Source organism: Stomoxys calcitrans, chromosome 2 (assembly GCF_963082655.1).
Source record: "Stomoxys calcitrans chromosome 2, idStoCalc2.1, whole genome shotgun sequence".
In the NCBI taxonomy this organism is placed as follows: Eukaryota; Metazoa; Arthropoda; class Insecta; order Diptera; family Muscidae; genus Stomoxys; species Stomoxys calcitrans.
The window spans coordinates 77,965,651-77,982,858 of NC_081553.1; the positions used below are offsets into that span (position 1 = coordinate 77,965,651).

Consider the following 17,208-nt stretch of genomic DNA (forward strand, 5'->3'; position numbering starts at 1 on the left):
TGGCGGTACTGTGAATGCGCCCGGTTGCTTTCAGCCAAGCTTCCCCTGATAACGATGAACACCACACAAGTCGAAGCTCAAAGTTCCTGCATATGTGTTCCTCACAGTTATTCCGTGTCGGCCGGGAACAACTATAGGGTGTTTTTTTTTAACGGTTATAGGAAATTTTCCAAAAAATTTTTGTTTGAATCAAAAATTAAAATTTAGTTTGAACATCAAACTAGTTTGGTAATAACCAGCATCTTCTTTAGAAAAATTTAAAACATTTTGAAGTTTTTCTTCGAACCTTGACCCTTGCTGACTTCCAATACGTTGAAGCGAACAATTTTAGACAAGGGACGGCATTCTCCAATGGTAACAATATCACCAATTTCAACATCTCTGAAGCAGAGGGAACAATGAACGCTCATGTTTCTGTGAGGTACTCTGCATTTTAGTCTTATGTACAGCACCCGTTAAGATGCGACCACAGATGCTTACATTACGAGTGAAAGGGCATTTCTTGTCAATGTAGCTACCATCAATGGCCTTACGGGGAGTTTTAAAACCCAAACCGATGTCACGGTGGCGGCGCAAGAACTTCTTTTTGACAACACCAGGCTTAACCTTTCGGAGGCCACCGTAGCGCAGAGGTTAGCATGTCCGCCTATGACGCTGAACGCTTGGGTTCAAATCCTGGCGAGACCATCAGATAAAATTTTCAGCGGTGGTTTTCCCCTCCTAATGCTGGCAGCATTTGTGAGGTACTATGCCATGTAAAACTTCTCTCCAAAGAGGTGTCGCACTGCGGCACGCCGTTCGGACTCGGCTATAAAAAGGAGGTTCCTTATCATTGAGCTTAAACTTGAATCGGACTGCACTCATTGATATGTGAGAAGTTTGCCCCCGTTTCTTAATGGAATGTCCATGGGCAAAATTAGCTTAACCTTTCTGTTAATGCCGAACTGTTTTTGGAAGGCTTCCTCAGTCTGCTGATCAACCATATTGATGTAAAAACGAAAGAACACATGCGAGCAAAAATCGAATCAAAAAATTGAATCGATAGTACGGTCCATTTAATTAATTGTTTGAAGATTATTTCATTCAAATGTTGACCATGACTGCGCCTCAAAATGTCAATTTGCATAGTCCCATTTTGGCATACTCTTTCCAACATTTCGAACTTCTCACGAATAAATGCTTCAATGATGTCTTCCGATGCTTCAATTGTAGCGGGCTTCTCTGTACAGACATGAGCTTTAACATAGCCCTACAAAAAAAAAAAGACGTTAAATCCCACGATCTAGGCGGCCAATTGACCGGACCCAAACCTAAAATAAATTATTCACCGAACTCGACTCTTAAAAAGTCCATTGTTTTGAGTGCTGGGTGGCATGTGGCACCATCGTGTTGAAACCACATGTCATTCAAGTCAAGCCCTTGTATTTTTGGAAAAAAAAAGTTGGAAATCATCTCACGGTAGCTCTCACCATTACTTTACTATTCCCATTATCATTGAAGAAGTACGGTCCAATGATGCCACCAGCCCATAAACCGCTTCAAACTGTGGCTTTTTCTGTATACATTGGTAGTTCTTGCAATGATTCTGGCTGATCTTCACACCAAAATCGACAATTCTGCTTATTTGCATACCCATTGAGCCAAAAATTAACTTCGTTGAATAATGAAAGAAGCGCGCAATGAACTTTCATAACAGACCACACATTTTGATAATAGAATTCAGTACTTTGCAAGCGTTGTTCGCTTGTAAGACGATTCATGGTTAAATTATAAACCAAGCTAAAGATATTTGACAGTGAAACAAAACACGAAACGTGCGTGAGCTGTTAAAACCAGTATTGCCAAAAAGATAATAGCTAAAAAAATCACCCTTTATAGATTTATTTTGTTGATACTTCGCTGTTTGATATCTCTTTCACTCGGTGTATATACTAAATTTACCCATAAGGATGTTTTTTATATACAGAAACCTCTAAGACTTTTGTTAAAACTTAACAAGCAATAATTGTTTCTAAGAAACCCCTTAGACATCAACCCCCAAAACATGCCTTACATTATTATCATCATTCAAGTTAATTTTGGTATCTGTCAATATCCTTAAGTTAACTGCGAATTCATTAATTAAATATTAATTTTGTTTATGTCGTTGGCATCTTCCCCCTTTACCAACCATCATCTTGAAACAAAGAATCTTTTGCTCGACGGCAGAAAAAATTCCATTCCCATATAAAATATGCATGGGTCTATATGATTTTCCAATTAAGCGACACTTAAGATCCAACAATTTTGTCATAAAACGATAGTGGTGGAATTAATGTTGTATGGAATTACGCTGTGTGTGTGTGTGTGTGGATCATAATTTCAATGGAAAATCGGCACGAAATATCAGCATATCATGGTGCTGAGAAACGATAAGACAACAAGGGCAACAACTAAAATGTGTATTTTTCTTTTTTTTCTTAATATTTTGGCAAAAAAAAAAAAGTTTTTTGCCCTGCTGCTGGGCAAATTTGAAATGATCCGCGTGGCAGATATCATCAAAGAAGTGAGTGTCCAAGCATAATGGTGTAACACAAAATTGCTTACAATTGCTATTTTGGCGAAGTAGACAGTAATGCCAAGCAAACTACAACAACGACAACAACGAACGTGAATAAAAATTGTTTATTAATGGCTTTACACTGTTTTTTAGAACGATGGCAAATTGTTATGTAAAATCGCCCAAAAACACCACTACGAGGAAATAGTCATACTAACTGCCATTGTAGAGAATACTACTCTACATGCCTGTGCTTTGCTTTCTTGCTCTGCCTCTCACCCTCGCTTTCTCAGTTTGATATATTTATGGTGTAGTATGGCAGTGTTGAACTGAATGGTGTTTGAATTTCTTCTTCTAGGAATTTAACTGTAACCTCTCTAGGAGAGTGATGAGAGAGTGAGAGCGTGTGTTTGCATGGTAGTGTGTTTGGCCGTCAGATGATTACGATGATGGCAATGTTGATAAAATAATGAGTAAAAGCCCAAAATGTGTATAGTCACGAATATTACACAATGTTCTTTTTCGGTTTCTTGCCGAATGGCCAAGCAGAATATATTAACTAATCATCAGACAGACACATGAATATTATTCAGCACAGTGGGCTGAAGGCAGTAAGGGATTTTTAATTTTAAATGAAAATATTTTTGCAAATGAATCATTCGCAAACTTCGAAAAAACTAATAAATAGGATATAAATGTTGTGTTTAGGTTTCGGTACGATACACGATTTTTTACATTTTAACCTCTTCTTACAAAATCTGTTCTCCAATATTTGTAGGTTGGCCTATGGAAAGTCCCTATATAATTCCAATATGCTTTACTTTAACCTTCTACCAGTGTCTCTTCATATTAAATTAACAAAAGCTCTCCATAGAAAAACAAAAACAAGCAGTAATTCCCACACACACCTACACACACACATCCAGACACACAGCCAGGCATCCACTCTCTGTTGTTGCAAAATATCTCGCACAAGCTTTTGTTGTTGTTGGATTATTTATAACAATAATTTATAGCAACAGCAACTAATTTATGTTGTGAAAATATTGAAAATGTCATAAGGCTGCTCTCCTGCTCTCGCTCATAACATACGACCACAAAACGCCCTATCAAGCATTCGTGTTTTTGGGGTAGGCAACCTATCACCGCCTTTAAGAAGGCGATAACGCATCATTCATTTCTTGTGTTTTTCTCTTTTTGTTTTTTTTTTTTTGCCTATGCAAGAAACATGAGGGGTCAGGGCCAAGTTATAATAAATGAAATATGGCAAAATCATTAAGAATTTATGGGAATTATTTAACAAAATTAAATAAATGATAATATTAGTGTTAGAACAAGAGCCGAGCCGAGCCAAGCCAAGCCAAGATAATGTAAACGACGAAACGGCAAAAGCCTGAAACATATCAACAACATATTTTGTTAATGGCTTTGGCGCATTTAGGTCTTTGGTTTTGGCCATTCACACAAGCCTTCGCCCTCTCTTTCTATCACACACTTTTGAAGGCTTGGTCCTTAATGTTGCTAATGGTTAAATGAATGGCAACCGCAAAGGACGTAGCATGAAGATTATTTGTTTAAAGTATTCTGGTGTGAAAATGAAAATTATAAATACCCACACACAGACACAACACTACCAAATACATATATATATATGTGTGTGAGTCCATACACCAACCCACCAACATTTGCGTTTTGTGCAAATGTATGGGTTTTCACATGATTTACGATTTTTAATTAAAATAAATCTACCAAAAGCATTGCAATAAACTGCAAGGATATTTTGTGTATTAAAATCTTTTGTATTTAGAATCTCAGTCAGAAGAGGACTTGTAAGAGTGGCAAGTTTGTGTCCAAGATGTATAGAGAAATAGACTTTAATAGAGTATGGCCTTTAATAAACGAATTGAGGTACTTTGTGGTTTGTGATGGCATCAACTCAAGCTCCTTTTTGAAACAAGTAGGGATTTATTTGTTAGTTATATGAAAAACTGCTAAGCCTACCCAGCACAAATAGCAAATTAAATTTCGGTGATAAAGCAGGGACGATTTTGCACTTTCTTGAAGCATAGTTTTATTTTGAAAACCCAATGATTTTGCAAAGGAACTAGCTTCTCCTGAAACTCCAACTCCACTACCATATTCATAGCAAATGGGGGCTGGTCTGGATCATATTTGATTGAGGTCCCTAGAATTCTTATACAAGTCGCAGTTTCTGCGATATCGGGCAACAAATGGGCTTTTTATGGGATTAAGACCCTACATTGGAATATAGATCTACATGGCAGCTATATCTAAATATAGTCTGACCTGGACCATGTGCTAGTCGCATGACGGGAGGCTGTATACAAGTCAATGTGTCAAATTCCAGCGAAATCGGGTACTAATTGCAGCTTTTATGGGTTTAAAATCCTAAATCGGCTGGTCGGTATATATGGCAAATATCTAAATATAGTCCGATCTAAACCATATTTGGGTCGGATGTCGGGATGCTCTAAGCCTCCCGACATCCAGATTTCAGAGAATTGGGTAAAAGCTTTTATGAGCTTTTGAATCTTAATCGGCAAATGGGTCTATATGGCAGCTATGTCTGAATATTGTCTGATCTGAACCTTATTGGGATATGATGGCGGGAGGCTTAAACTCAGTTTTTTTATTTAAGCGAAATGGGGAAATAAACAAAGCTTTTATGGACTTCAGACCCGTTATCGGCAGATTGGTTTTTATGGCAGCTATCTTTTTTTTAATTTAAGCGAAATAAGGTAATAAGCAAAGCTTTTTTGGACTTCAGACCCTTAGTCGGCAGATTGGTCTTTATGGCAGCTATCTTCGCCCTCCCCATGCCTCAATTTTCAAAAATCCCAGATCTCGGAGATGCCTTCACCGATTTAAGCGAAATTGGTAAAAAATGTTGGGCTCAAATAACTTGGGGGGACGCCCCATCCCAAAACCCACCCGAACGGACATGTGTATCGATTGGGACAATATGGGTATCAAATGAAAGGTGTTTAAGAGTAGAGTACGAATTTGATATACAAATTTCAATTTTTAATTTTCGGGGGTCCCTCACCGCCAAAAAAACTTGAAGAGTATCAAATGAAAGGTATTTAAGAGTAGAGTACGAACTCGGCATTAAAATGTTGCCCTAAGTGTCGGGGGTTCCCCACCCCCAAAAACACCAACCAACAGGACACTTTAACCGCTTTGAGCAATATGTGTATCAAATGAAAGGTATTTAAAAGTAGAATACAAATCTGACACAAAATTTTTTTTTGGTGTCTGAGGGCGCTACCCACCCATTAATCATAGCAATATAAGGCTTTAATAAAAGGTTTTTGGGAGAAGAGCATTAAAATTATATCCACATTGCCGCGAAATATCTAAAAGGCCGTGCCAGCACCCCCCAAAAGAGGACTTATTTCCTGACGTGACCGTATAGGACTCAGATAAAATAAGAGAGTGAAAGAGGGTGCAGCGGAGTGCGCCCATTCCAGCTAGTATCTAAATAAAGTAAGATCTTAATCATATTTCGGTCGGTAGTCGGAAGGTTTAAAACAACTCTTAGTTTCAAATTTCAGCGAAATCGGATAATAATATCAACGGGTAATAAGTAAAGCTTTTATGGGCTTTAAGCAGTTAATCGGCAGATCGGTCTATATAGCAGCTATATCTAAATATGGTCTGAATTGGCCCATTAAGGAACTGCGTGCAGCACAAAGACATACCTGTGCAAAATTCCAGCTCAATATCTTAATTTTGGAAGGCTACCCTTAAAGCCACCACACCTAATATGGTTGAAAAGTCTTCTAACCAAAGACGAAACGCGTCCCATAGTGGTTGGTGTGTGTTGCTACCTTTGGCTTTCCTTTTCCATTTGCATCTTCGATCATTCAGCTCGTCTCGAAAGAGAAACAAACAAAAATTACGTCCTTTAGGGGCCCAATAAGTCAAGACGCGACACCGATTTGTATGGCAGCTATATCAGGTAATGGATGGATTCAGACCATACCCGGTACAGTTGTTGAAAGTTATAACAAAACGCCAAAATTTCGACTAAATGGGATAGTAATTGCGCCTTCTAGAGGCTCAAGAAGTCCAATCGGGAGATTGGTTTATATGGACCGATGCAGACCATATTTGACGCTTGTGTTGAAGTCATGGGAGAAGCCGTTGTACAAATTTTCATCCAAGTCGGATAATAATTGCGCCCTCTACAGGCTCAAGAAGTCATGATCTCATATCAGTTTATATGACAGCTATATCAGGTTATGGACCAATTTCAATATTCGGCATAGTTGTTGAAAGTCATAACAAAGCAGGTCGTGCAAGATTTCAGCTGAATCGGATAAGAATTGCGCCCTCTAGAAGCTCAAGAAGTAATCATTCAAAATCGGTTTGTATGGTAGCTATATCAGGTTATAAACCGATTTAAACCATATTAAGCACAGTTGTTGGAACTCATAACGAAACATGCCATGCAAAATTTCCGCCAAATCGGTTAGGAATTACGCCCTTTAGAGGTTCAAGAAGTCAAAACCTCATATCGGCTTATATGGCAGCTATATCAGATTATGGACCAATTTCAACCATATTCAGCACAGTTGTTGAAGTCATAACGAAACTGGTCGTGCAAGATTTCAGCTAAATCGGATAAGAATTGAGCCCTCCAGATGTTCAAGGAATAGCCATGCACAATCGAGCAGATAAAGAAAATGGAGAAGGTTGGAAACCACAACTTTAAGACAGTCGGTAGCTTTATCTACCTCGGCACCGCCGTAACCGAACCGAATGACACCAGTTTTGAGATTAAGCGAAGAATAATACTGGCAAACAGATGCTACTTTGGACTAAGTAAGCAGTTTAGAAACAAGGCCACCTCTCGACAGACGAAGATTACACTATACAAGACAATGATACTACCCATGCTATAATATGGTTCTGAAGCATGGGTACTTGTGAAAGCAGATGAGACAGTGCTTGGAGTATTTGAGAGAAAGATTATTCGTAAAATATATGGACCAGTTTGCGTTAATGGAGAATATAGGCGACGTATGAACCACGAGCTGTATGAACTGTATGACGACGATAGCATAGTAACACGCATCAAACTACAACGGCTGCGTTGGCTAGGTCATGTTGTCAGAATGGATGAAGAAGCTCCAGCAAAAAAGTCTTTTGAAGGCAAACACTGTAGTACACGCAAACCGGGAAGACCAAAAGCCCGATGGAAAGATCAAGTGGTGGGAGACACCTCGAAACTTGGTTTCAAAGATTTTAGAATGAGCGCAGAAGATCGAGGCGCTTGGAACGCTATTCTACGTTCGGCTAGCGGAAAAAATATTCTGTCATAGCCAATTAAAGTAAAGTAAGAAGCTCAAGAAGTCAATATTCAACATTGTTGGAAATTATAACAAAACACCTGGTGCAAAATTTCAGCCAAATGGAATAATAATTGCGCCTTCTAGTGGCTCAAGCAGTCAAAATCCGAGATCGCTTAATATGGCACCAATATCAAAACATGAACCGATATGGCCCATTTACAATCCCAACCGACCTACACTAATAAAATTTTTTTCTGATATTTTTAGAAAGAAATGCATTTTTAATAAAACTTAGAATGAACTTTAATCAAATATACTTTTTTTACACTTTTTTTCTAAAACAAGCTAAAAGTAACAGCTGATAACTGACAGAAGAAAAAATGCAATTACAGAGTCACAAGCTGTGAAAAAATTTGTCAACGCCGACTATATGAAAAATCCGCAATTACTTTTTGGGCAACCCAATAGATATAAGTTTGTGTCTGATGAAAGATATGCTCGGATCTGGCCAAATCAATTTATATTTACTCGAGCATGTAGTCTTCTTTGGTTTAGCAATCTCTATTCATCGGACATCGTCGGTGTAATGTTACCTCGCTCCATACGCCACATTAATTTTTTTGAAATAAACTCGTTTGAAGTTTACAGTATGCGTGGAGAGAGGTCATATTTGCACCTCAATATCATGAAATCTATATCAGATATGTGAAGTTTTTTTTTTTTAAATTATGAATGGGATTGTTTCAAAGTTACAAATACTTATTCGAACTCAAACAACTCGAAAATGGCTTTTCTTATATGACATACTTAAGGAAAGTCATATCGAAAGTGGCAATACATATGACAAATACATATCGTTTGACAGTAACTTAAGTAAACATGTGTCTTGTATTGTCGGTACATTCGGGTTGTGTGTGGGTGTTGTGATGAATTCATCGCAATGTTTAGAACAAAGTAGAGAAACCACAACGGAATTTTCTCTGGCCTACGCGGATGTCAAAATAAAGGCCTTGAAATCAGTCTTCCCCCCTAACCTAACCTGTATTATTATTTCTGAGTTGCTAAATACTTAATAAATTTCCCATGCATGTTTATTAAGGAACAGGAGATACTTCTTTCATATCAATGAGGGCAGTCCGATTAAAGTTTAAGCTCAATGATAAGGCGACGTTCTGCAGAACGACATAACTTGGTAGAGAATTTTTAACATGACACGATACCTTATATATGTTGTCAGAATTAGTAAGTAGAAAACAACCATTGAATATTTTTCTAATGGAATTGGAACCAAGGCGTTTGCCTTTATTGGCGGACATGCTATCCTCTAGCCACGGTGGCCTCCATTGTTATTTTATAATTTGTGATTTTAAAAACGTATTTTCGAAACCCAGAAATTCAAAGTGCATCTCAATCTCTGGGTTCTTTTGAATATGATTTCCCCACAATGTCATGTAAATTAGTGGTCCACAGAATGTAAATGTCAATTAGAAATCCACACGTGTCTACTTCACTAATTACTAACAATTAAAAAGGATAAAGAAAACAATATGTTTTTGTTCCATCCAAATTATACAATACTTTGATTTAAAATTATGTTCTTTTAATTCTATCAGTTGTTAAAATCTTACGGCTTTTGTTCATTTATTTATTTTAATTACTAACATATTAAAATAAAACACATTCTTTTGTGACTTGGATGATTTTAGATCTATAGCATTCGTATACATTTACAAATCCCTCTATAGTTTCATCATCTCTACACACAAGATAACCAATCAAGTAATTGTTCCTTACCGTTTCTAGGAACACAACAATTGAATAGGAATTTTACATTTATTTCAAACATAATTCTTTCACCCAATCCAATTAAATGAATGTAGGCCTTTGTATAACAATTTTCTGTTTGTTATTATTATTATTTAGGTTTATTGTTTGAAGAACTTTTGCCTTTATTGCTATTATGGAATTTAAAGTTATTATTATTTTTTTTTATAATTTTGTTGTTGTAAAATTCATAAATACATTTCATTATGAAAGTAAATAATAAACAAGTAGTACATTAAACATAAATAAACTTTGTTGACTTAATTCGAATCAAAACTATCTCTATACATTTTGGCATGGTGTAATCCATACAAATTATTATACATACGAAAATAATTTAATGGATTGTTGCATTGATGGAAAATATCATTTAAGTGAAGCGAGAAATTAAGTTTATGATATACGAGTATGTAAAAAATTTATTGGCAATAAATTTTAATCCTTTGTTTAGATTGTTATAAGAAAGTGGAGCTTTTAGTTGCCTTATTACCTGTCTTATTGTTGCATAATAAACAAAAATCAATGTTTTAACACCGTGGACTTTGAATAAATCCAAATATATCGGTGTTAGATCACAAAATAGTTTTAGATACTGAAATGCTGAATAATTCGATCTGAGCCATTTATTCATTTGTAAAAAAATGGATATAAAATGGAACTCCTTCTGACTGCTATTGCGGGACACACACACAGAAGGTGTTCAATAGTCTTTTCTTCTTTTTCTTCCTCGACGTCCTCACAGCCTTGGCAAAAGTCGTTACTGGCAACCTTCAGTCTGTCAGCATGTTTTCCGATTAGACGGTGACCTGCCACGAGGGACACAAAGACTGAGACGTCTGTTCTAGCCAGTGACAGCAAAGCGGTAGACCTCTTCAAGTCTAGATGAGGCCACATAGTTTTGGAATGCTCACAGCCTCTTCTTTGTGACCATCTATCATTCGTTGCCCTTCGGACCAGGTTCTGAAAACTTAGTGACAGATTTCAGTTTCCTAGACAGATTTCAGTTTCTTAACTTAGCAACATTTCGCTAAAAGCATAGGCAAAGATTCCAGTTCGATTGGAATGTGTAAGATAGTTCCTAGTCTTGTCCGCTTTACTATTCCCTGGGATATCTCTGTGGCCTGGCACCCAGAACAGGTGAATTTTGAACTGTGCAGCCATTTCGTTAAAAGATCTGCGACAGTCGAGAGCGGTTTTTGTGTTCGGAAATGCGATCTCCAGGGATTTAGTGGCTGCCTGGTTGTCTGAGAAGATATTTATGTCAATCGTCGTTATGACATTAGATCTTAGCCATTGCAACACTTTTTTAATTGCAAGGATCTCCACATGATAAACACTGCAGTGGTCGGGTAACCTTTTAGATATGACCAGCTCTAGATCCTTAGAGTACACCCCAAAGCCCACCTGGTGGTATAGTTTTGAACCATTCATATAGAAGTCTATGTAACTTCTATTACCAGGAATATAATAATTCCAATTGGTTCTATCAGGAATAGTGGTGCAGTACTATTTATGAAAAAGCAGTTTAGGCAGGGAGTAATTCACACTGCCTGAAACATCGGACATTGTATCAAGGATAACACATTGACCTTAGCCGCCACGTGACCAAAGAGAAAGCTCCCTTAACCTCACTGCAGTGGTCGGTGCAATTTGTCTAGCCACATTTTCCAGAGGCATAATATGTAGCATTAAATTCAGTGCATCAGAGGGTGTCGTCCTCAGTGCGGCTGTGATGCACAAACGAGCCATCCTTTCGATCCGGTTAAATATTGAGCAGTAGGTGGACTTTTGAAGCGCCGTCCTCCAGACCACAACACCATATAGAAATACAGAAATACGTTCTCCAGGGATTTAATGGCTGCTTGGCTGTCTGAGAAGATATTTATGACAATCGTCGTTATGACATTATATCTTAGCCATTCCACCACTTCCCTAATTGCTAGGATCTCCGCTTGATGAACACTGCAGTGGTCGGGTAACCTTTTCGATATGACCAGTTCTAGAGTAGATTTAGAGTAATCCCCAAAGTCTACCTGGTCGTCTTGTTTGGAACCATCTGTTACCAGGGTTATCGTAGTTCCAATCGTTTTTATCAGGAATAGTGGCTTAGTTAGGGTGTAAACCACACTGCCTGGAACATCGGATATTGTATCAAGAATAACATAATGTCCGCAGCCGCCAATGAAAAAGCTCCCTTAACCTCACTGCAGTGGTCGGTGCAATTTGTCTAGCCACATTTTCCAGAGGCATAAGATGTAGCATTAAATTCAGTGCATCAGAGGGTGTCGTCCTCAGTGCTGCTGTGATGCACAAACAAGCCATCCTTTGGATCCGGTTGACTATTGAACAGTAGGTGGACTTATGAAGCGCCGTCCACCAGATCACAATACCATATAGCATTATCGGTCTGACAACTGCAGTAAATACCCAATGCATGACGCGCGGTCTAAACCCCCAACTTTTGCCAATGGCTCTTTTGCAGGGTATCAGGGCCTGGCGACTTAAAGGAGTCGAAACTTTTTATAGAAAATTTTACGTTCGTTGGGCCCAAGGCTTTAATTCCAAATATAGTCTGATCTAGACCGTACTCGGTACGTATGTCAAACACAACTTATTGTACCAAATTTCAGCTAGGGTAGGTTGGGTTAGGTAAGGTTGAAATGAGGGTGCAGATATTAATCCGCCCCATGCCACTATGGACATACACCTAAGCCAGTATTCGGCTTGTTGTGACACAATACTTAATTGTTCTCAATACTACTCTCCGCTAAGTTGGTTGAAGTCTGGTATTATGTCCCCACCTAAGTGCCGGTATCTGTTAGACGTGACAGCCCCACATCCCCTACACATGCTGTCCCTTTCCTCGCCGATTCTTCATAAGTGAGCTCGTAGTCCTATGTGGCCCGGTGTGATACCAATAGCTATACTGTCCTCCTTCTTACTTCCTGCCTTCCGTCTGCCTTTTCATTTCCCCTTACACCGTTATGGCCCGGCACCCCAACGGTGCGGATTTTACCATCCTCAGAGAAGGCGTTCATCTCCTTGACTGTTCGTGACCTTACCGTCCTTCTTGTAATTTTCCTTATGGCAATTTTACTGTCCGTAAAGATGTTCACACTCGACCTCGCCTCGTTATCACCACACCACTTCACGCATTCCATGAATGCCCGGATCTCCGCCTGCAGGACCGTATTATGGTCAGGCAGTCTAAAACAGATCTCAGTCTCTGGGTTCTCAATGTAGACCCCTAGGCCCACCAACTTTGATCTTTTCGTGTAGCATGATCTTCCAGATTTTAACGGCCCAGGAGCTTAAATCAGGTTATCGGTATATATGGCAGTTAAGCCATCGTAGCGCAGAAGGTAGCATATCCGCATATGACGCTGAACGCCTGGGGGTTCGAATCCTGGTAGGAACATCAGAAAACTTTTCAGTCGTGGTTATCCCCTCCTAGTACTGGCGACTAAAAGTGGGCCTTATCATTGAGCTTACATTTGAATCGGACAGCACTCATTGAAATGTGAGAAGTTCCCATGTTCCTTAATGGAATGGTTATGGGCAAATTTTAATTTCCAAATATAGTCCGATTTGAATCATATTAGGTACGAATATAGAGTGACCAAACACGACTCGTAGTGCCAAATTTCACCGAAATCGGATAATAAATGTGGCTTAAAAGGCCTTAGACCTAAAATCGTCAGACTGGTCTCTATGGAGGCTATATCACGATATAGTCCGATATAGCGCATTTTTTAATTTAACTGCCTATGGAAAATAATTATCCGAATAAAGCTTTCCCTCGTCGTGGTTTTTTCGCTAGCCATGATTTTCTCGGGAATCATGCCTAACGACGAGCGCTCTCACGCACTCGAATCATAGTTTTTTTTAGCCACGAACACGTGATTTTGTTTGGATCTCGATCGCGAATCACGTAAGTCACACGTGACACGACAACCACCGGCATACCAAAAAAATTTGGAGGATATTACTCAATAATGTAAGGTATTCCGTGAACAAAATAACGAAGTTATTATACTCCCTTACGATGATGAAGACTATAACAAAATCATTAGACTTGGTGTGGATTTGGGTTAGGTCAGGTAAGAGTGGCAGTCCTTTACAGGCTCATTTAGACAATTTTAGGTTCATTGTGATACCACAGTAGCGACAGACCCCTGCACTGGTAATACAAACACCAACCAACTCTGCTACCGGGGCGCCCTAGACTTGGTGTGAGGTTGATGGGTTCTTTCCAGACCAAATTTGCCATAAGCTTACTTTTGTTGTTCCTGGCTCCCTTTAAAATCTATCAATTTCTCCAATATTTCCATTGCTTTAAAGCCGCATTAAAAATATTTGGAGAAATACTTAACTCAACGTTTAACATTCCCTCTTAGCTAAGAATTTTATATACAAAGGCAAAAAAATCTCAAGCCATTTATTTACGATCGGATAATCTTACCTTTCTTAATTTGAACCTCCTACGTGTATTTGAATGGGTAAAAAGGATTGAAATCATTAAAGGTAAAGTATGACCATTATATGGCCATTGAAATGGATACAAAGCAATCACTTTAGTCCAAATATACATTTCGATTTCGTTGGAATGTCGGTAATTACTTAAGTTTACTTAAGTTTTATTCTGCAAGACTGCCAAAGCCAATTGTTGTAGTAAGCATCAGTTATTGTAAGGACCTTTCACTCATACAGCATCCACATTCACAAAGCCATGAGGTACCTTTACTTACACAGAACAGATTTATCTTAGCTATAGCCAATTTGAATCATCTTGAGATGAAAAGCATTTGATTATTCAACCGAACAAATGCCAATGCCACATCCAACTCCCACCCTCTTCCAGCATTTTTCAACACTTCATCATACTGTTGGTGGTGCCGAAAGAAAGAAAAATAAAACAAACAAGAAAATGAAAATGAAAACTAAGTAAAGTCAATTTAAAAAGCAATCATTATTCATAGCCAAACTTATATAAGAAGTTCTGCTTAACCAGAGTACAAAAAAAAGAAATACAAAAGCCATTTATTGTGTAAATAAGCCAAAGGCGCTTTTACGAATATTCACCGCCGCATAGCATTGGCAAGGATACTGTTCGCCATTCGGTAAAAGCCACCAACCAAACGAACCAAACATTTTACCCACAACATTCTTTACGATTCGATTCGTGCCATATTCCTGTAAAAGTCGTTGGTTAGGATGTCTCCTACCACCCTTCGTCGCCACGTCATTAGAAATGAACAAGACTATCACCATCATCATGGCCACCATCATCATCATCATGGAAAAACGAAACCCTTTTTCTCTCTGTAATTTCGTTAAATTTATAAACATTGGCGGTCGTTCTTTGTGACTTTTCCGCATTGGCTTTCCTTTACCAAAATCTTTTCATTTTGAAGGAAAACCATGCGAATCCTGCCTTAACTCAAAGGACCCCAAAAGCTATAAGGAGATGAGGGGCGGTTTTTCTCCTATCTGCCTTGCGAATGATTATAATAGGTGGATTTCTTTCTTTCCATTCTGGTTGCCTTCATTTGCGCGAATTTGGCATCAGTACCTTCGAACTTCGAGTTGTGCACAATGAAACGTAATAAAATTAGATGTCATTTGCATTACTTGAACACAATTCTAATGTGACGACACACCAATGCTGGAGCCAAAAAGGTAAATGGGTTATAGCAAGAGGGGAGAAAATAAAGTTTCGTGCTCGGAGACAAAAGGAGTTGGTTTCAAAAAATCCAGGCATCATCTGTGAAGGATCTCTACCTAGCAGTCTCTTTAAAAGAAGTGCAAATCATTGTATTTTAAATTTAATTGGTTAAAAAATCCATTTTTTAATATTACTAATAAGTTTTTTATTTTATTCTCTTTTCTTCTAGGTAAGTTTGAAATTTTCTGCTTATGAACATTTAAATTTGTAAGTACAAGTATTTTAAAAGCTTTCATAAAAATCTTTAATACAGACCGAATAACAAAATTGATTATATACCCTTATGGTTATTTATTCTAGTGAAAACAAGAGCACCATCCTATTGAACTAAATTCAATAAAATGAAATGGATTGATATGAAATGAGATGAGATGAAATGAGGTGAAATGAAATATAATGAGATGAAATGAAACGAATGAAATGAATGATATGACTGGAATGAAATGAATGGAATGAATGATATGAATGGAATGAAATAAATGGAATGAATGAATTTAATGAAATGGATGAAATTAATGAAATTAATGAAATGAATGAAGTGAATTAAATGAATGATGTGAATTAAATGCATGAAGTGAATGAAATGAATGAAACGAATGAAATGAATGAGATTATTGAAATGAATGAAACGAATGAAATGAATGAAATGAATGAGATTAATGAAATGAATGAAATGAGTGAAATGAATGAAATGAGTAAAATGAATGAAATGAATAAAGTGAATGAAATGAATCAAATGAATGAAATGAAAGAAATGAAAGAAATGAATGAAATGAATGAAATGAATGAAATGAATGAAATGAATGAAATGAATGAAATGAATGAAATGAATGAAATGAATGAAATGAATGAAATGAATGAAATGAATGAAATGAATGAAATGAATGAAATGAATGAAATGAATGAAATGAATGAAATGAATGAAATGAATGAAATGAATGAAATGAATGAAATGAATGAAATGAATGAAATGAATGAAATGAATGAAATGAATGAAATGAATGAAATGAATGAAATGAATGAAATGAATGAAATGAATGAAATGAATGAAATGAATGAAATGAATGAAATGAATGAAATGAATGAAATGAATGAAATGAATGAAATGAATGAAATGAATGAAATGAATGAAATGAATGAAATGAATGAAATGAATGAAATGAATGAAATGAATGAAATGAATGAAATGAATGAAATGAATGAAATGAATGAAATGAATGAAATGAATGAAGTGAATGAAATGAATGAATGAATGAAATGAATGAAATGAATGAAATGAATGAAATGAATGAAATGAATGAAATGAATGAAATGAATGAAATGAATGAATGAATGAAATGAATGAAATGAATGAAATGAATGAAATGAATGAAATGAATGAAATGAATGAAATGAATGAAATGAATGAAATGAATGAAATGAATGAAATGAATGAAATGAATGAAATGAATGAAATGAATGAAATGAATGAAATGAATGAAATGAATGAAATGAATGAAATGAATGAAATGAATGAAATGAGTGAAATGAATGAAATTAATGAAATGAATGAAATGAGTGAAATGAATGAAATGAATGAAATGAGTGAAATGAATGAAATGAATGAAATGAATGAAATGAATGAAATGAATGAAATGAATGAAATGAATGAAATGAATGAAATGAGTGAAATGAATGAAATGAATGAAATGAATGAAATGAATGAAATGAATGAAATGATTGAAATTAGTGAAATGATTGGATTGAATGATATGAATGGAATGAAATAAATGGAATGAATGAATTTAATGAAATGGATGAAA

General features: G+C 36.9%; 2 protein-coding genes across 2 annotated transcripts in view; one reads left to right on the top strand and one right to left on the bottom strand.

Moving 5' to 3' along the window:
• The window catches only part of LOC106090424 (protein turtle homolog A), a 436,959-nt gene that overhangs the window by 123,103 nt on the left and 296,648 nt on the right, over positions 1-17,208 (top strand). The gene's annotated exons all lie outside the window — the stretch shown is intronic.
• On the bottom strand, positions 232-989 carry LOC106090582 (small ribosomal subunit protein uS17). Its single transcript, XM_013256818.2, is given in 3 exon segments — positions 232-420; positions 422-606; positions 927-989. Coding segments are annotated over 3 exon segments (405 nt in total). The 5' UTR covers positions 984-989; the 3' UTR covers positions 232-257.